The 19,288-nt window shown below is 44.1% G+C and overlaps 1 protein-coding gene across 6 annotated transcripts in view; it reads left to right on the top strand.

Moving 5' to 3' along the window:
- Tjp1 (tight junction protein 1) overlaps positions 1 to 19,288 on the top strand; it is a 256,337-nt gene that overhangs the window by 12,204 nt on the left and 224,845 nt on the right. For all 6 annotated transcript variants that reach the window (XM_076544417.1, XM_076544410.1, XM_076544404.1 and 3 more), the window contains exon 2: positions 5,136 to 5,268. In XM_076544417.1, coding sequence (XP_076400532.1) covers positions 5,136 to 5,268 — 133 coding nt within the window. The remainder of the gene's footprint in view (positions 1 to 5,135; positions 5,269 to 19,288) is intronic.

Genomic DNA, 19,288 nt, shown 5'->3' with positions numbered 1-19,288 from the left:
TGTAGTCACCCACTGCACACAACTGGCCATTCTTTATACTAGAGTATTTTCTCATTTGCTGTTGAGTTTTTGGGGTTCCTCATCAACTCTGGGTGGTAGCTCTTTTCCCCCTTCTGTAGGCTGCCCCTTTGCTGTTGGCTGTTTCCTTTCCTGTACACAAGTTGTTTAGTTTGATATAATCCCACTTGCTTATTTTTGTTTGTTTGTTTTGTTTCCTGTGCTTTGAGGCCTTGTCCAAGAAAGTCCTTGCCCATCCCAGTGTCCTGAAATGTTTCCCTGTGAGTAAAGCTCCTCATTGTTCTGGGAAGGACTTTGACCACAGAGAAGACAATGGAGCTGTACGTGTGCTTCTCTACATGTTGAGAATCCTGAACATAACGTCATCGAATTTGTTCTTTGGGAACTGAACTGGAAAGAGGACTTACTGGAAATTCAGCAAAAATTGAAATGTTTATTAAAACCGAATTAATGATAATCTGAGTAAACAGTAAAGAATGCCCTCCATGAATAGTGTTTCTGCGAATTCTGACGTGCTTAGAAAGTGGGGGAGCTGAACCAGGAAGAAAGGCTTGTAGAACCACTGTCCAGGGCACAGCTGGGGTGTCTGGCTTCAGGGGGACCCAGGGACAGAGTGGTGAGAGATCTGGAGCACTTTGGAGTTAGTTTACGTGATGTCCTGAGGGTGGCTCTTCACCCTGTCTGTCTGTGACAGTAGCTGACAGAGGTGCTGCTTTCTTACTTCCTAAAGCAGCCTATGGGTGCCGGGCCAGAGAAATGTGGCTCCCTCCGAGGGATCTACCAAGTCTCTTGACCCAAAATGTTTCCACAGACCTCCCGGCAGCACATCTGTGTCTCTGTCAGAGTCACCGACAGCAGGCACAGTGAATACTGTAGCAGACAAGTATGCCCCAGTACAAATGGAAGTAACCTAGGTATCCCAGGATTATCAAGTCCTCCAGGAAAGAGAAGACATTGGATGGATGGTGATTTGGAGAAAGTGCAAAAAAAGCATTGTGATAATTAGGTCTAGATACTTTCAAAGTTTAAAACTTGCTCATCTAGCGCACGCCTTTAATCCCAGCACTTGGGAGGCAGAGGCAGGCAGATTTCTGTGAGTTCGAGACCAGCCTGGTCCACAAAGTGAGTTCCACCATAGACAGGGCTGTTACACAGGGAAACCCTGTCTCAAAAGCAAACAAACAAACAAACAAACAAACAAACTTGCTCATCAATAGAAAAGAGAATGGCCAAACAAATTGACAACAGATACTGAAGGAGTGAGCTAAAGAGACCAGAGGAAGGGCCTAGCAGTTGGGGACCCTGCCAGCTTCTCTGAGCGGGTAGAGCTCGGGGTGTGGAAGCACTAAGAAGGGGGTGAGGAGGTGGAAAGGCTCTTGTTGCAGAGGAGGGTGTGGAATACTGGTGAGCCTGCGGTTGGTAGAAGAGGTGAGTTTATTTACGGTCGGCCCTTAAAACACTGGGTTCCATATTCACAGGCTCTACCTCTGTGGGCAAAAATAGGCTAATACTTTCTTTGCAATTATTCCTCAAAGAGCACAGCATTACTAGTCCTTGCATGACATTTGCATTGTATCATTATCATAAGTAATCTAGAATGACTTTAAATACATGGACAGTGCACATAAATTGTGTGCAAATATTTCACTGTTTTCTATAAGGGAAGTGAGTGTCTGCAGAGTTTATTGTCTACAGGGAATCCAGCTCCCTGTGTGTGCCTATGTGAATATGTTCATGCACGTGTGTTTGCAGTTAACTAGCTAATGTTATGAGTCGCCTGTAGGTGGAGTTTTTCCATCTAGACTGCTACCTGCTCCCCAAATAACCACACAGAGACTTATTATTAATTAATTAGAAATGCTCAGCCAATAGCTTAGGCTTGTCTCCAACCAGCTCTTATGATTTAAATTAACCTGTGTGCTGCCCTGAGGCTCGTTTACCTCATCTATGAACTTCCCATGTTCCTTCTTCTGCATCTGGCTCTCTACTCCCCCAACTCCACCCTTTTTCTTCCCAGTATTCTCTCTGCCCCTAAAATCCTGCCTAGCTATTGGTCAATCAGCTTTTTATTAACAATGAGAGCAATACATCTCTACAGTGTACAGAAGGATTATTCCACAGCAGTCGTCCTAATGTAACTTTAAACTCTTATTACTTGGAAACAGAATGAAGTCTCAAGGGAGGTGGAGTCAGAGGAAACCTAATGATACTAATTAAGCAGAAAAATAAAGAAGAAAATATTTACAGGAAAACCCATAAGACAAGATGGCAGGAATGCATCTCAATAGATCAGTACCCACAGTAAGTTCCGATGGACTCATATCATCTCAGAAGACATGTTCTCTCCGATTGGGTAAAAAAGAAACATACTCTACATAAGAGAAAAGACTGAAAATATAGGCACGGGGCTGGGGTTAAGAGCACTGGCTGCTCTTCCAGAGGTCATGAGTTCAATTCCCAGCAACCACATGGTGGCTCACAGCCATCTGTAATGCAATCTGGTGCCCTCTTCTGGCCTGCAGGGATATATGCAGGCAGAATACTGCATACATAATAAATAAATAAATCTTTAAATAAATAAATAAATCTCTGGAAAAAAAAAGAAAAAGAAAATATAGGCACACAAAAAAGATAAACTAGAAGAAGGTAAAGATTAAAACATGGATGGGGGAAATTGCCATAAAAATATCCTTAAAGTAAACGTTGCCATTGGCATAGAGACTTTATGTAGATCAAATTCCTAAGATATGAGTCACAGACAATAAGGCAATAAAAGTACTTGAAATATGTAAAGCAAAAACTAGAAAAGGCCATATTCGTGCTGGGAAACTTTGCAACAGTTCTGTTTGCAGAAGTCAGTAGTTCAGCAATACAAAATCACGAGGACCATAGAAAGATTGGGCTTTAAGCCAATGAAGTAAGAGAGCGGCTGGGCGGGCAGCTCAGGTTCTCAGCGGGCACTGCCCTGCAGTCACCGATGGACGTGCCCGTTCGGAAGGTACGGTAGCTATGTCTGGTAACTTGCAGAAAACTCCCATCCTGCACCTGCATTCCGCTCCCAGGACTCTTTCTTCAGTAAAGAATGCATGTGTATGCAAATATCAAAGGGGGCCATTTTCTTATGGTGTGATAGGAAGCATTTGGAAACTGAATTCCCATCAACAGGGGAGTGGTTTAATAAAATATGTTATTCCATAGATGAAATACTATTTAGTTGTTAAGATGAGAGAAATAGTTTTGTATGGGTTATTATGGGAATAGTTTCAGGGTCTGTTAAATGAAAAAATATGGTACAGAAAAATACAATTTGGTCACCTTATTAATACGTTTTAAAAAGAAATAACACACAGCTGGGCATGGTGGCACACGCCTTTAATCCAAGCACATGGGAGGCAGAGGCAGGCAGACTTCTGAGTTCAAAGCCAGCTGGTCTACAGAGTGAGTTCCAGGATAGTCAGGGTTGTTAACACAGAGAAACCCTGTCTTGAAAAACGAGGAGGGTGGGGGGAGGGAGAGGGAGAGAGGAGTTGGGAGAAGAAAAGAAAAGAAAAAAGAACACCCAAAACCAGTAACATGCACACTTGCTTGGGAGGTTGTGTAAAGAACTAGCGATCATGCTTTAGAAGAGGGATGGAGGGAGCCAGGCAGTGGTGGCGCACGCCTTTAATCCCAGCACTCAGGAGGCAGAGGCAGGTGGATCTCTGGGAGTTCAAGTCCAGCATGGGCTACCAAGTGAGTTCCAGGAAAGGCGCAAAGCTACACAGAGAAACCCTGTCTCAAAAAACCAAAAAAAAAAAAAAAGAAGAAGAAGAAGAAGAAGAGGGATGGAGGTTTGAGATGAGGGGAGGGCAGCTTCCTCTTTCCATTTTCACACAGTTCTGTGCTCTTCAAATATCTAAATATGTGCATTCCCTTCATTCTAAAGTACAGGTGTCCTTAGACTGCCTTCTGATAATCACTGTCTTACTAATAAAGAAAGCAGATGTATTTTGATAGTAGCATCACACAGAGTGGTGCATGCCTGTGATACCAGCCCTAGGTGAAGACACTCAGGCAGGAGGAGGCTGACTTCTCAGCCAGCCTAAGCTATGGAGCAAATTAAAACTATTTAAATATTTGCTAACGCTCCAGCCAGTGTGTCTTTCTAAAAAGTGACGCATTGAGGACGTGCCCTTTCTGACAGCATTGCAGGTCTCAAAACTTAAGTATGTCACAAAGGTTAGTATGTGAGTTTGGGCTGTATTACAGTAGGAGATGCCAGCATAAAATAAGGAAAGCAAGCCAGGTGGTGGTGGTACACACTTTTAATCCCAGCACTTGGGAGGCAGAGGCAGGTGGATCTCTGAGTTCGAGGCCAGCCTGGTCTACAGAGTAAGATCCAGGATAGCTGGGGCTACACAAAGAAACCCTGTCTCGGGGGGGGGGGGGGGAACACACCGGCTTGGGGGTGCCTTGTCCCTGTAGGTTGGGCACCTTCTCTAGCCAGGTTGCTCATGCTGCTACCAGCAGTGACTCAGAACCAGTGCCCGGCAGTCCTGCGTCTTCACATATGAGCACAGGTCCCAGGGTGCATTCTATGGATGCTTAGGTTTTGGTTTGGGGGTTTTTGTTGTTGTTAGTGGTGGTGGTGGTGGTTTTTTAAATCTCTGTTTTGCTAACCCCACGATCATACTGAATTCAGTATTGACTCTCGCGTTTAAACATTTAAGTTATGTTTAAATAAGTCTCGTCCATGCCTAACAAAAGCCTGCCACGCGTTGTCTGTGACGGCTGACTTGTCTCATGTGTGCCAGGCACTGGACTAAGTGCTCCATAAATCACTGCCCAGAGGGAAGCAGATGCCAGCAAGTTCCCCCAGGAAACAGCAGCCTGCTCTGAACTGTTTCTTTGATGGTCGTGGAGCTGGCTTTTCTTGAATCTTAATTCTGAAATATTTGAACTCTGTCAAGAAAATTTCTCAACTCGTCAGCTGCCAAGAAAGGTTCAGAAATAGTATTTGATAGAATGTGTGTCTTGGGGGGTGGGCGGGGAGTGTGTGGCGTTTCCATAACAACCTGTGAGTAGAAATGTGCTCACCTGTAAACCTGTCTCTTTAAGCATCCCCCCCTTTCTTGCAGGGTAACTCCGTCCTCTGAAAACCCTAATGGTGCTACTTCTGGTGTGAGCCAAGGGAAACCTTCCCTAAGACGAATTAAAGGGAGACTGCATCGTAGCAAGAGTCTGGACAGCATCGATTTCTGTGAACTCACTGTAAGTGGACTGCACGTGCTTTTGTTTTTCAAGAAATATGAAAAGGTTATTGTTGTATTTTTGTAAAACTGCAACAGGCTTGTTCTGTGGTGGTCTACTCTTAAAATGGTATACCTAACAGGTTACCAATGAGAATGCTTTCCTAGCTAGTGCGTGTCTGATACCTTTATAATAAATGGTTCATAATGAAGATCCCACTGCAAAGACAAAAGTCCTGAATGTTCAAAAAAAATTAAATTGAAGGGCTGAGAAGATGGCTCAGTGGTTAATGTGCCTGCCACACAAGCCTGAAGACCATGATTCAGATCCCTGGAATTCATATAAATTCTGGGTCATCTCAGCCTCAGAAGAGCAAGACCAGGGAAACAACCCCCCGCCCCGCACACCCATGAGCAAGCTGGCTGGCATGACCAGACATATCAGTGGGTTCTGGGGCTGATTTAGAGACTGCCTCACTGAATGAGGTGGAAGAGTGATGGAGGGTGACCCCTGATGTCAACGTTGGGTCCCACATGTGCAGGCCTACCCACACACAGGTGTGCTCACACAGATGCAGAATAGACGTACACACGCGTGCACATCACTCAAATGGAAAGAGGAAAAAAATAAGTGGGATAGACTATTGATGTAAATTTCTGTGACAGTCACAAGTTTGTGTTCGGTTGAATCGCAATGTCCACCTCTGATTAACTCCAGACACCTGATTTCCTGATCGAGACAGACATGAGTCTCAGTTCGGTTAATGGTGGTGTTTTCTGTTTTAAAGGTTTGAAACATTGATGGTCATATTTCTTTCCAGACACATGACAAATTTTTATCTGATAAATTCCATGTGGTTTTGGAGGAACACTAGCATTTTTAAGCTCTGTTCAACTAAAAGAGATGCTGTAACACTATAAAGGAAACCCTAGAATATTCTCTGTCAGGGGACTCATTGGCAGGCTCTTGGATACTTAGGACTGTAATAGAAGTCCCATCTCTTCCTTTTGGGTTCTGATTGGAAAAATTCCCAATCATAAAAATACCACTGACTGTTGTTCCATCAAGTATATTAAAATGGAATTAGAGTTTAGCCTGTGACACTAAACTCTGTTTTGGGTGACGTGGCGTTGATGGAAACAGATGCTCAGTAAACATGAATGCTGCATTTACTTTTTACTTTCAAATTTTGTTTAGTTTTGGGGCTGGAGAGATGGCTCAGCGGTTAAGAGCACTGGTTGCTTGTCCAGAGGTCCTGAGTTCAATTCCCAGCAACCACGTAGTGGCTCACAACCATGTATAGTGGGATCTGATGCCCTCTTCTGGCATAAAGTCGTACATGTAGACAGAGCACTCATTACATAAAACAAATAAATCTTTTTTTAAAAAAAAATGTTTAGTTTTAGTAATTATTCTTAGTATAATATTGTTTCACTATTTTCCTTAAAATTGCTCGTGAACACTTTTTATGACACAAGACACTATAAGGTGAAATGTGGCTGGTAAGGAAACATTCATGAATAACTGGGAAATGCCACCTGAGTTCTAACAGTGAGGGCGACTGTAGAAAATGCAAATGTGTTTTAACATGCAGTGCTTTGCTCTCAGGAGGGAAACGGCGACTACGTTGAGGAACATTTGAATTACGGGCTGGCGTTTAGGAGTAGAAATTGAGATGGTGCTGGCTCTTTCCTGTGGTGTTTGGCGTCTTTGCCGCCGATATGTGATCTGTTAGCCAGTGCATTTAGCACGGGGCAAACTATATTTCCTTGCTAAGGCCATAGTTCTGGTTGGGAGAAAGGTGGATCTTTCTTAAAAGGTGACAGTGTCGGGAAGGGGGATTTCTCACGCTGTTCATCACTTTCCTGACATGCTCGGGATCCCATATGGGTTGGATTGGGAATGGTTTTTGGATCTTGGCATATTAACATAACTATAATGAGATATCCTGGGAATTGGCCCCAAGTCTAAATACATCCACCATTCACTTCTGCTTCATAAACATTTTTATGCAGAGTTTGAAGTGATTATATTTTGATATGGTGGTGAATTTGTATTCTGGTTATAACTTGTCCTCTGAGGTCAAATTTGAGGTTTACCCCTGAGAACAGCAGTCTCAACCTGTGGGTTGTGACCCCTTTGGCAAACCTCTATCTTGCAAAATATTTACATTATGATTCATAACAGTAGCAAATTTGCAGTTATGAAGTAGCAACAAAAAAAAATCATGGTTGGGGGTCAGCACAACATGAGGAACTGTATAAAGGGTCACGTTCGGAAGGTTGAGAACCGTTGCCATAGGACATTATGTCAGTGCCTACAAAGTCTTGGGTTTTCATGTTGGGTCTGTTTTCCCAGAGAGAGATGCATATTTGAATGATCGGGAAAGCTGAGCTCAAAAATAGTTACCTTTTTCCTGTAATTATTAATGATGTTTTAAGTCGCTCACTTGCTCCTTGCCTTCCAGACCAGATTTAATCTAGCCGATGGTCAAGAAAGGAAGAAAATAGCACCACCCCCGAGTAGTCACCCTCTGCAAGTTAATTTCCTTCTTTTGGAAAATCATTGCTGTGTGATTTCACATGAGAAGGGAAAAGGCAGAGCCTCCTGGAAGGGCGGACATGTAACACTGGTGTCACAAGACCAGGGAAGGCTGTCCTGTGAACGGTAGTGTCAGGGGGCAGGGGAGTGTGCCTAGCTTTGTGCTTCCAACTTGGCACTGAAGAATGGTGGACTTTGGCTCATGGGGTTCCGTCTCTTTTTCACTTGTGGGAATGTAGTAACAAAGTCTTGTGATGGTAATAAATTGGAGTCTTTCACAATTTGAATTTATTTTCTTTTCATATTCATAATGGGCAGTGACATATCATTCTTTGAACATTTGTAGATTGTTACATGTCTTATAGTAAATTTGTTCCATTTGTAGAAAATCAATAAATATTTAAAAAATAAAAAATAAACCAAGAGTTTAATAGCTTGGCTGCTTTCACTTTCTACTGTAAGACTTGAAACTTAATCCTATAATGTCTAAGTACGTGTGAGTACATGGTGTCTTTGGCATGGGGCTAAAATATAATTGTCCCTGTACAACTTGCAGACAGCTCAACAATTGGAGACTATCTCTTTCAGGCTGGTTCGAGCCTCTTCCAGGCAGCTTGTCTGTCTGAGTGTGTCTCTCAGCAGTCCCTATAACTTATGTATGCTTGAAGAGGGAGGAGCTTAGTGAATTTGGTGAATTTCAGGGACTTCCTAAAGTTGTGTAGTTGTTTACTTTCAGAGAGCTTGATGAAGTTCCTGCGGCATGGAATGTTTTAACTGCCTTTAGTACATCTTGTATTTTACTAAATGTACTTCCAAGGTAGAAGACTTTATCTGAAGAAACTGCTGCCCAGCTCTGAGCCACAGAGTCTAAAGGGAAGGTGCCTGGTAAAGACCTCTGAGAACGTCAGTTGAGAACATAGTTGGATACGAGCAGATAAGCCTTATTCTAGGAAATAGTTATAGGTATTTTGTTATCAATGTTCTAATTCACAAAAGCCAAAGTTTCTGTCTTATTAGATGCCATTTTTGTTTGTTTGTTTTTGTTTTTCAAGACAGGGCTTCACTGTGTAGCTCTGGCTGTCCTGGAACTTGCTTTGTAGACCAGGCTGGCCTCAAACTCACAGAGATCCACGTGCCTCTGCCTCCCGAGTGCTGGAATTAAAGGCATGTGTCACCACTGCCCAGCTACATACCATTTTTAAGATTTATAAAAATACTAAACACACAGCTTACTTTGCCTATTGAGGCTAAACAGAAGTTGGGTGTGGTGGCACACACCTTCAATCTCAGCACTCGGAAGGCAGAGGCCCAAGGATCTCTGAGTTCGAGGCCAGCCTGGTGTACAGAGCATCCTAGGACAGCTAGGGCTATACAGAGAAATCCAGTCTCAAAGAAACAAACTAAAATAAACAAACAAGAAATGAAAGAAAAATATAGTTCATAATCTAATGTATTTTTACATTTGACTGCTAACTTTTCCAAATCCGTATAAGGAAGAATTACATCTTACAGTGCACTTGGGGTACACATCGAGTGCAGCTAGAATGGGAGCCCTATGATAGAGTCTCAAGGTCTGGTTCCCGGCCCAGAAGCCTTGGGATCCAGCTGAGACCTGGCCTTCTTCCCAGAATCCAATTGGTGCCATTTCACTCCTGGGGAGAAGCAATTGTTTTAGCTTTCTCTGTGGGGATTAAATGGGACTGGCACTCTAGCTCATTCTGTAAACCCTGTGGCATAATGGATCAGCATCCTAGTGTACGCAGGGGTCTGGAGTCCACCCAGTCTTCCTGGTTCTTGACACTGTGTCTGGAGATACTTGTTAAAATCTTGCCAGGCCAAGCCGGAACTGAGTAAGTATATTCTGTAGATGTATTTTCCTAGAAGAGCTGACTTTTTTCAACGTTGTAATGGCTAAATGGTGTACACACACACACACACACACACACACACACACACACACACACACACAGGAATGCTAAAGTGATAAATGGCCCTTTTGTCTGTGTATTTGGTTTCTTCTAATTCAGCCAACTGTGGATGAGAAGTATTTGAAAAAACACTGTGTCTGTACTGAACATGTATAGTTTTTTTTCCTTTGAGGTACAGTCTCACTATACAACTTTGGCTGTCCTGGAACTTTCTATGTATACTAGGCTAGTCTCAAACTCATAGACATCTACCTGCCTCTGCTTGCCAAGTACTGGGATAAGAGGGCTGTGTCGCCATACCTGGCTACATACACATGTGCAGGAGGGCATGTGTAGGATATATGCTATACCAGTTTTTATAAGAACTCATGTATCCTTGGCTTCCTGCATCCATAGGCTCCCATGCTCGGGGTTGGGGTGAGAGTGTGGAGGGAGACGGTATGAAGAGTGAGTGTTTGCTTTTGGAATCCTTACATTCTTAGCTACTCTGTTCCTCTGGAGTCATTGCCTGTTCAAAGGGACCAGGCTGCATTCCCTTCTGCATCTTCTACTCTCTTGGATTCTAAATATGTGAAGAATTTAAGGGGCAGGGCACTTAGCTTGAAATTTCACATCTCTTTTTGACCAGATTTCCTCCCTAAAATCTAAAATAGGGAAGAGAGCCATTCATTGGGTGACATTCATTCTGTTTGTGGGGAAGCTACTCCGGAGTGTAAGCTTAGGCCATTTTCTTCTTAATGTAACCCTTGATTCAGCCTAATTAAGCACAATCCAGTTAATCTGAGGTGGGGGCCGCGGAGATGGAGATGGTGGCAGAGGATGTAGCGATGATGGTGATGATGGAGGTGTGTGGGGGTGGCATGGTGATAGTGGCGGAGGTGGAGGTGGCGGTGGAAACAGACATGGGGTCATACAGGAGGGCGTGGTTTGTATGGGTAAATGTGGAGGTGATCTATGGCACTGTAGAGTGGAAGGGTAGTGGTTGTACTGGAGATGTAAGTGGTGATGTTGGTTGAGGTGGATGGCTGTGGTGCTAGAGGAGACAAGAGTAGTACTGGTATGGTAGCAGGGCTAGAGCTGTTTGGTAAGAAAAGAGGTAAAGGTGGAGATGGATAATTGCGGTGATGAAGAATGCGGTGGTGGATGTGGAGGAGGAAGTGGTGATGGTAGACACACCATAAGAGTTGTGATGAGGGAGGTAGATATAGAGTGTTTTATTGGTGGGGTGACAGGTGGGGTGTTTTGGTAGAAGTGGGAGTGGAAGATGGAGAGGTACTGGTAGAAATAGAATGTGGTGGAGCTTGAAATGGAGGTGATGGTGGAAGTGGAGTAGGTGTGGAAGGGAAGGAGGTGGAGGGGGATGTTTTGGGTGCTGACAAAGGTAAAGGCGGTAGACGTGTAAATAGACAAGGTGGAGGGGTGGCTTGCTTTGGTGGTGGTAGTGGCAGTAGTGATGGAAGCGGAGTGCTTTGGTGGAGGAGATGGTGAAGGCGGATGTGGTGATGGGTAGAGTGTGCTGTGGTGAGGGTGTACTGTTGGGAGTGGAGTGGCAGGGTGGAGGTGGAGACGATGCTGAATGTAGAATGTGTGGTCATTGTTCATGGTGAAGATGGAGTTGGAGCTCGTCGGTGATGAAGGAGGTGGGGGTGGCAGAAGTGAAGGTACTGGGTATTTGGCAATAGAAAAGGTGGGGGTGTTGATAGAGGTGGGGGACTGGATTGGTGTAAGAGGTAGAAGAGGCTGGAGAGCAGCGGGTAGTGAAGGCGGCTAAGGTGGAGAGCTTTTAGTGATGGTGGTGATGGAGGTGGCGGAGGCAGGAGAGGAAGGGATGGTGGGAGTGGAGCATTTTCAGGGGTGTGTGGGTGTAGTAGACGAGGTTAGAGCAGCTTCTGTCCTCACAGTGGGCCAGGCTTTACACATTTCGATATATCAAGAACACCTCTGCTTCCAAGTCACAGAAGACTGACTCAAGCCTTCTCAGTAATAAGGATATTTAGTATCTCACATTCTAGGTTAGTGGTGGCCAGTCTTCAGGGCTCCCTCAGTCTGTGGACCATGTTCATTTTCTTACAGCACTTGACACAGCTCTGTCTGCTTGGATGCTATAGGAAGTCTCGACAGCAGTCTAGGCCTAACGTCACAGAAAGGTCTCCTTCCCAGGTCCCATTTCTGTCTGTGCCTGTGACTGCTGATGTATTTTGCTTAGCTGGGTCCTTTGACCAAAAGAAAAGCCTGAAATCTATAAATAATAATCTTTAAGCCTGAAATGCTTGTTTGGATAGGGACAAATGAATATTATTGCCCAGATATCAGTGCTTTTGGCTGAGGGAGCTCTCAGGAAGGAGGAAACGGACACATCATTGGTGGTCTGGTCCACCTATGAATGCAACTTTTATGGACCAGACCATAAAAGCTAAATCATAAAAAGGGTAAACTGTAATTTGCACCATACTACTTCATTAAAGAGACACATTTCGAAGTCCTCTGCATACATCCAGATCCATGTCATTGTGAGACTGATTCTCCCCCAGGATTTAGAAAGCATGGATGGACTGGTAGTGTTGACAAATCATAAGTAGTACAGACATTCACTCAGTTTGCCTGGTAGAAACTAGGATGTCCTTGATACTTTTAATCTGAAAGGCGCTTATAATTTCAGACTTGCTCACAAAGTACGGCTTTATTCAAATTTTATATTGCATGGGTTTGATGTATATAATTAGATTTTTTGCAAAACATGGTAGATTGTGTTCAGTTTAAAAAGTCAAAAAAGTATGTGATCTCCTTCAGGGAAATGTGGGCCAGGTGGCCCTAATACGAAGGGCTGTGATGGCTGCAGTGATATTCTCCCTTAGTTCTGTGAGCCCGTGTCTGTTCAGGACAGACTTGTCCCAAGTCCTCCCTCGTTCCTGGGTGTCCTTGTTTTGTCCTCCAGGCTTACAGTGTCTACTGTTACAACTTTTGAGTACACTTCCCTCCACTATCTCCAAGACTGATGATATGTCAGAAAACTAGATTGCTCTGTAGTAGCTGATGCAGTGTGAAGGGCTCAGTAGGGTTCCCTCGGTGTAAATGTTTGTTCATCAAAGATGTAGTTAAGTTACTAAATGGCCTCTTGGCAATAGGCTTTGAAGGGCACTAAGAATGGAAATAAAAGTCAGCTGTTTTAAAAATGACATCGAGTCATTTATCTGGGCTGGGGTGGAGGAGTGCACATGCCACGGTGCTCAGATTGAAGCCAAAGGACAGCTTTTGGGAGTCAGTTCTCTCCTCCCACTGTGTGATTCAGGTATTGAACTCATGCCATTGGGCTTAGTGGCAAGCAAATCATTTTCTACTGAGCCTTCTTGCCATCCCCAGCGATCATCTCTTCACTGTCCTTCCTGTCTTGACCATCTGAAAGAGCCTTCAATGTGTCTGCCCAGTCTTCCTCAACAGAAACACCCCAAGGAGGTGATGCACCTCCCTGGGTGCCTAACATCAGGCCAGGCAGCACATGAAGTCCTGCATCCACCAGGGGGTTTTCACTGTGCTTGGCTGGTCATGTTGTATTATGCCCTCCTTTTCCCCTTTAGTTCACCATGCTTCTTCTTGTAACTGAGTAAAATTTCATAGAGAGAGAGTCTAAGACAATACCCATGTTTCTCACTGGACCTCACTGAGACCTGAGTCTCAGCCTCCAAGATGCTGCTGCCTCAGTTAGCACTCTGAGGTGGTTCCCAAATCGTGACTTTGCCTCCATTTCTTTTCTTCTGTCACCATTGTGTGTGAAAAAGAGATTCCCTCATTTGTTTATTTTACCTTCATTTATGAATATATATATTTTAATGAATTGATTAATTTTTGTTTTGTGTCTGTGTGCACATATGTGTGTGCAGGTGTACATATGTGTGTGCAGGGGCACACATGTGTGGTTGCCTGTGGAGGCCAGAAATTGGCATCAAGTATCTTTCTCTATTGCTTTTCACCTAATTTTTGAGACAGGGTCTCTCACTGGCCCTGGAGCTCACTGGTTAGACAGGGTCTCTCACTGGCCCTGGAGCTCACTGGTCAGACAGGGTCTCTCACTGGCCCTGGAGCTCACTGGTTAGACAGGGTCTCTCACTGGCCCTGAAGCTCACTGGTTAGACAGGGTTTCTCACTGACTCTGGAGCTCACTGGTTAGATGGGATCTCTCACTGGCCCTGGAGCTTACTGGTTAGACTGAATGGTTAGCCCAGCAAGCCCCTGGGGTCCTCTGGACTCTGCTTCCCCACTTCTGGGATTATAGGCAGGCTACCATGCCTGGCTTTTTACATGGATGATAGGAATTCAAGTCTGGGTCTTCATGTTTGTGCAACAAGCATTTTACCTTCTGAGCTGTCTCCTCAGCTGTCATTCATCTCTTTCTCTCTCTAAATTTATTTTAAAACTGATACATAAAATTGCCCATGGTAGTGAGATCCCATCCATTCATTTCTTTATGGCTCTTTAGAGCCATGTCGTGTTCAGTGAATTACAAACTATTGCTGTCATTAACTTTTCCTTGAGATGGGGTTTCTCTGTATAGCCCTGGCTATACTGGAACTTGCTCTGTAAACCAGGATGGACTTGAACTCAGGTCTGCCTGCCTCTGCCTCCCTAGTGCTGTGATTAAAGGCCACCACCAGGCCTGCTATCATTAACTTTTGGCACTAGGTTTTTATAGGACTCAGCCAGCCTGTGGGAGCTCCTGAAGACTAGTTCCTCTTCTTTTTTTGCCCTGCCTTCTCTATCTTTGAATACCCCTCTCTGTCTTCTGCATAAGGTGCCCCAGGCTCAGTCTGGGCTTTGGGCTCTCAGTCATGAATAAGCCACCTGGCTTGAGGAGGCTCCAGTCCCTTATAACAGAGGATGACACTTGCAGCCAAGATGTGGAGGTTTGCTGTGCTCACTGCTTTGATGTTCTTTGCCCTCTTAACAGATGGGAAACATACAAAGCTGCAGTACACAAGTGGAATCATCTACTCTTTGTGTGCATTTGTGTGTGTGTGAATGTATTCCTGTGTCTGTATTTCTGTGTATATGCATGTGACAGTGTCTGAGTGTGTGCATGTGTATGTGTGAATGTGTGAATGTGTGTGTATGACTGTGTGTGTGTGAATGTGTGTATATATGTGTTCTTGTGTGTGTGTGTTTATGTATATGTGTGTGCCAGTGTGTGAGAAGGTGTACATGTGTGTGCATGCACTTGATGGCCTCACTTTCTTACATCAGTTCTTCACCTCAGGATCCCTTCCCTAGCTCTCTTAGCTTTCTGGTTTCTAGGAGTAAGGAATCTGACCCTCACCAGCCTTGGATACTTTCATGTCACCCAATCTACTCTCTGCTCCATGTAACCAGTCTCCCGCCACACCTACTCTGCTCACCAGGGCTAATGTCCTGTGCAGAGTTGCATGCAGTACATATGACCTGAATGGCTTGGGAAAAATACTTGACAAGGGAAGTGTTTGTGCAGAAAGGGTAGAATTAGTTCATATCTTTCAAATATAATGGTTTGAAGGACTGAAGTCTGTGGAGCAGTTTGCTCTTGATTTTCTGCCTAGCAGTGCATATGTTGAGTTTAACAAACAGGTTTGGACAATCATTGTTTCAGAAGTCAGTCAAGAGATTGTCAGCTGATGTTGCTGTTAAGAGTTCCCACCTTGTGCAAATTCACATAGCCAACAAAGTCCCACTTGGGTGTGCGTGCACGCACGCACGCACGCACGCACGCACGCACGCACGCACGCACACTGTTACACTGTGTGGTCATGCACTGGACTTTCAAGTGTCAGGGAGCCTAGAACTTCTGGTCTTGGGGAGATGTTGACTTTGCCCATGACTCTTCTTGTGTGTGGTGGGGATTGCTGAACCCAGGGCCTGTGCTTACTTACCACTGCCTTGCACCCTCAAATCCTCGACCCTGCACTTGGAACACCAGCAGGAATTGCTTAACGGTGAGGACGGCTACAGATGTTCTTCAGTGGTCACTGTATGGATGACACATAAATGGGAAGATTGAGTTCACATGGAATAGACCAGCCTGTAGTTGTTGTTGTTTTTATTCTTACTCTTTTGGCTCTTTGGGGGCCCACCACCCAACTCCCCAATAAATCACACAGAGGCTTATTCTTTCTTATGGATGCTCAGCCTTAGCTTGGCCTGTTTCTAGCCAGCTTTTCTTAACTTAAATTTTCCCATCTACCTTTTGCCTCTGGGCTTTTTTACCTTTTCTATTTCTGTGTTATCTTTTCTTCCCTTGTTACTCTTGTGGCTGGCTGTGTTGCTGAGTGGCTGGCCCCTTCTTTTCCTGATCCTTCTCCTTTTCTCGTTCCTTGATCTTTTTCTCCCCAATTTTTTCCTCCTATTTATCCTCTCTGCCTGCCAGGCCTGCCTATCCTTTCTCCTGCCTAGCTATTGGCCATTCAGCTCTTTATTAGACCATCAGGTGTTTCAGGCAGGCAAAGTAACACAGCTTCACAGAGTTCAACAAATGCAACATAAAAGAATGCAACACATCTTTGCATCATTAAATGAATGTTCGACAACATAAACAAATGTAACACGTCTTTAACTAATACTCTACAACACCAGCCCTGCATTATTTTATAATGACGTTCCTGCAAGAAATAACACCAAACAAGGAGAAAGATATACGTGGCTTATGGTTGGGTAGCTGAAGAAACAAAATGACATTTGCCGACAGTTTATGTGTAAATCTGGCTTTTGAATTCAGACCAACAGAAGAATAAAATCATGATATGTGTGCATCCTTCAGATCTTGATCCAAGACAGTGGACTTTGTAAAACAGAATAGTAGCCAATGGGAGAATTCACAGGAATGAAACTATAATCCACAAACATCACTGTGGGTAAAATACCATTCATTTACCGAAAAAAAGAATTGATTTGAGTAAAACTAATTTTCAGAAAAATCCAGCAAAAAGGAACAGGAACAGTTTCATGCCTTGTACAGAAAAGTAAAATTACGTTGGTTTTTAGGAAATTTATTTGTTTATTTATTTTGCTGAGAAATAAATGTTAGTATGATTTTGGTTCTTATATTTTTATCTATGAACAATGTGGTGAGAAAAATACTTGGTGCTTCCCCAAAAGCTGGTTCAGTAAAAATATGATATCAAGAGGTACAATACCTCTGGGCAGTGCACGCCTTTAATCCCAACACTTGGGAGGCAGAGGGAGGCAGAGCCAGGTGGATCTCTGTGAGTTCAAGGCCAGCCTGACCTACAGAACGAGATCCCGAGATCCAGGACAGGCACCAAAACTACACAGAGAAACCCTGTCTCAAAAAACAACAACAACAAAAAAGGTACAATACTTTTTTCCTAATGATTTCCAATTTTTACATATAAATATTTCTTTTACTTGCTTTTTGAGATAGTCTCACTATATAGCACTGGCAGTTCTGGAACCAGCTTGCCTCAAACGCACAGAAATCTTCCTGCCTCAGCCTCAAACTCTGCCTCCTGAATGCTGGGATTAAAGGTGGTATGCACTACCACACCTGACTCAAATATTTCTTCTAAATGCCTCATAGGATAGAAGATTTAGTTTAGCATTGCTTTGTGTTTTTAATTTTTTTTTTTTTAAGAAAAGCATTGTGTGGATGTGCACGCATCACAGCATGCATAGCATGGCATACACGTGGAAGTCAGAGGACAGCATTGGAGAGTCAGTTCTCTGCCTCCAATCCTGTGGGGTTCCTGGGATAGAACTCAGGTCAGCAGCCTTGGCAGCAAGCACCTTAACTCACTGAACCATCTTGTCTTACTGTGTGTGTTAAGAGGCCAATGCTTTTGACTTGCAAAATATGTGAGTGGTTTCTCTAATGGTAAAATAGTTCTAGTTGAAGGCTAAGTAAAATCACGGTGGGAGAATAATTAATATGTCAACAATCCTTCTTGTTGAGGGAGGTCTGCTCTTTCTAGCTTGCTCCTTCATGAAATTCCCACTTTCTGTCTTCTACAGTCCCCCAAGAACCTGTTTTTGCCTGTGTCTTATCCCAGCTGGCAGTAGGCTTTTTTTTTTTTTTGACTAATCTGTAAAGTGAGCTCCGTCAAGGCCGAGACCACAGTGTCTTGCTCACAGTATCTTCCTGTTTCATTATTTTGCCCTCGTATATTGTTGCTCAACCAAAATACGGAGTATTCGCTTAAGAAAATAACTTGAGACGCTCACAGGTGCTCACAGGTGGTCTTTGGGGCCCCTTGTCCTTGCTAGTCAGTCCTCCCTACTCTCAGTTCATTAAGCAAGCGTTTGACCTGAAATGCTGGCCCTGTCTTAGAAACTGGAAACGATACTGGAGTGTGACTGTCAACTCTGGGGGCAGGAGCTGCATTCCTGGAGGGTAAAGACTGCCGGGATTATCGCTGTCATTAGTTTCCAGCAGGAGAGGAGTCAGAGGGACCTGAGGCTTTACAGAACAAGACACCTGGCTATTAATGTAACTGTAGGAATTCCAGAGGCCAGTCTGATTGCAGTTTGCCAATTGACGACCAATTAGTGGCAGATTTTTGCCCTTTTCATTAAGCAGCCACATTCACCCAAGGTATTTCCAAGGCATTCTTACAACCCTCCAGCCCCTCCAAGACTTTTTTTTTTTTTAAAGAAGCACTATTAAGTACTGAGTACCCTTCTGGGTAGAGGCCTCCGTCTCAGGCCAGGGGACTTTCTGGCTTAGTTCTGTGGCTCAGAATTTGTCTCTGGCTTGGACCAGTGCCAGTGTCTCGTACCTGCTTCGAATTCCTTTTCAAAAGCAGCTGCTAGCGGAGAGTCTATTGATTCTGATCTCAGGATGGATTTGATTCATCGGAATCGATTACAAAACATGGGCCTGCTGAGGAATTAGTTCCTAATGAAATGAGTAGAGGAAGTGTAGCCTCAGAGAGGGGACAGCTAGGTCTCTGCTAGTCCACCCTACCTTGTACTGCATGAGCCTCTCGAGGAAGCAGTTCCTGCATGCTGCTGTCCTTTGAATCATGAATGCCCCCCCTCAAAAATAAAAAAATAAAAAAAAAAAAAAAAAAAAAAGCTTGGTCGGAAGCCTGTGGCACTCTTAGAATGGGGTGGAACCTTTAAGAGCTGGGACCTAGAGAGAGAAAGTTAGACTTTGGGGAGTATGACCTTGAAGTGTTATTTTGCCCTAGGTCCCTTTCTGCTTAGCTGTGTACTTTTAACCACCTCGATGGAAGCAGGCTTGCTTCCCCAATCACTCTGCTGTGGTGTACTGGACTGCCACAGACCCAGAGCAACTGTAGACTGAAACCATGAGCCGCCATGCATCTTTTCCGTTATTAAGTTCTTTATTTTGTCACAGTGGCAGCAGGCAGATGAACACACTAGATTCTGACAGACCCTGTTCCCTTCTAGGGCTCTGATTTGGTTTTCTTGTCTGTGCTGGAGACCAGCTGCCATGTTTCCTTCTCCCTTTCTCTAGTCAGCTTGCCTGCTCCAGCTCCTGTGTGTAGATCAAGGTACCTGCCTTGTAGCCATAATACATGCAAGCATCCCCTATTTTATTTAGTTGAACCAGGGCTCCCACCCCACATCTC

This window comes from Peromyscus maniculatus, chromosome 1, assembly GCF_049852395.1.
Source record: "Peromyscus maniculatus bairdii isolate BWxNUB_F1_BW_parent chromosome 1, HU_Pman_BW_mat_3.1, whole genome shotgun sequence".
Classification (NCBI taxonomy): domain Eukaryota; kingdom Metazoa; phylum Chordata; class Mammalia; order Rodentia; family Cricetidae; genus Peromyscus; species Peromyscus maniculatus.
Note: the sequence above shows the minus strand (reverse complement) of the source record. Positions and strands in the feature narration are given on the sequence as shown.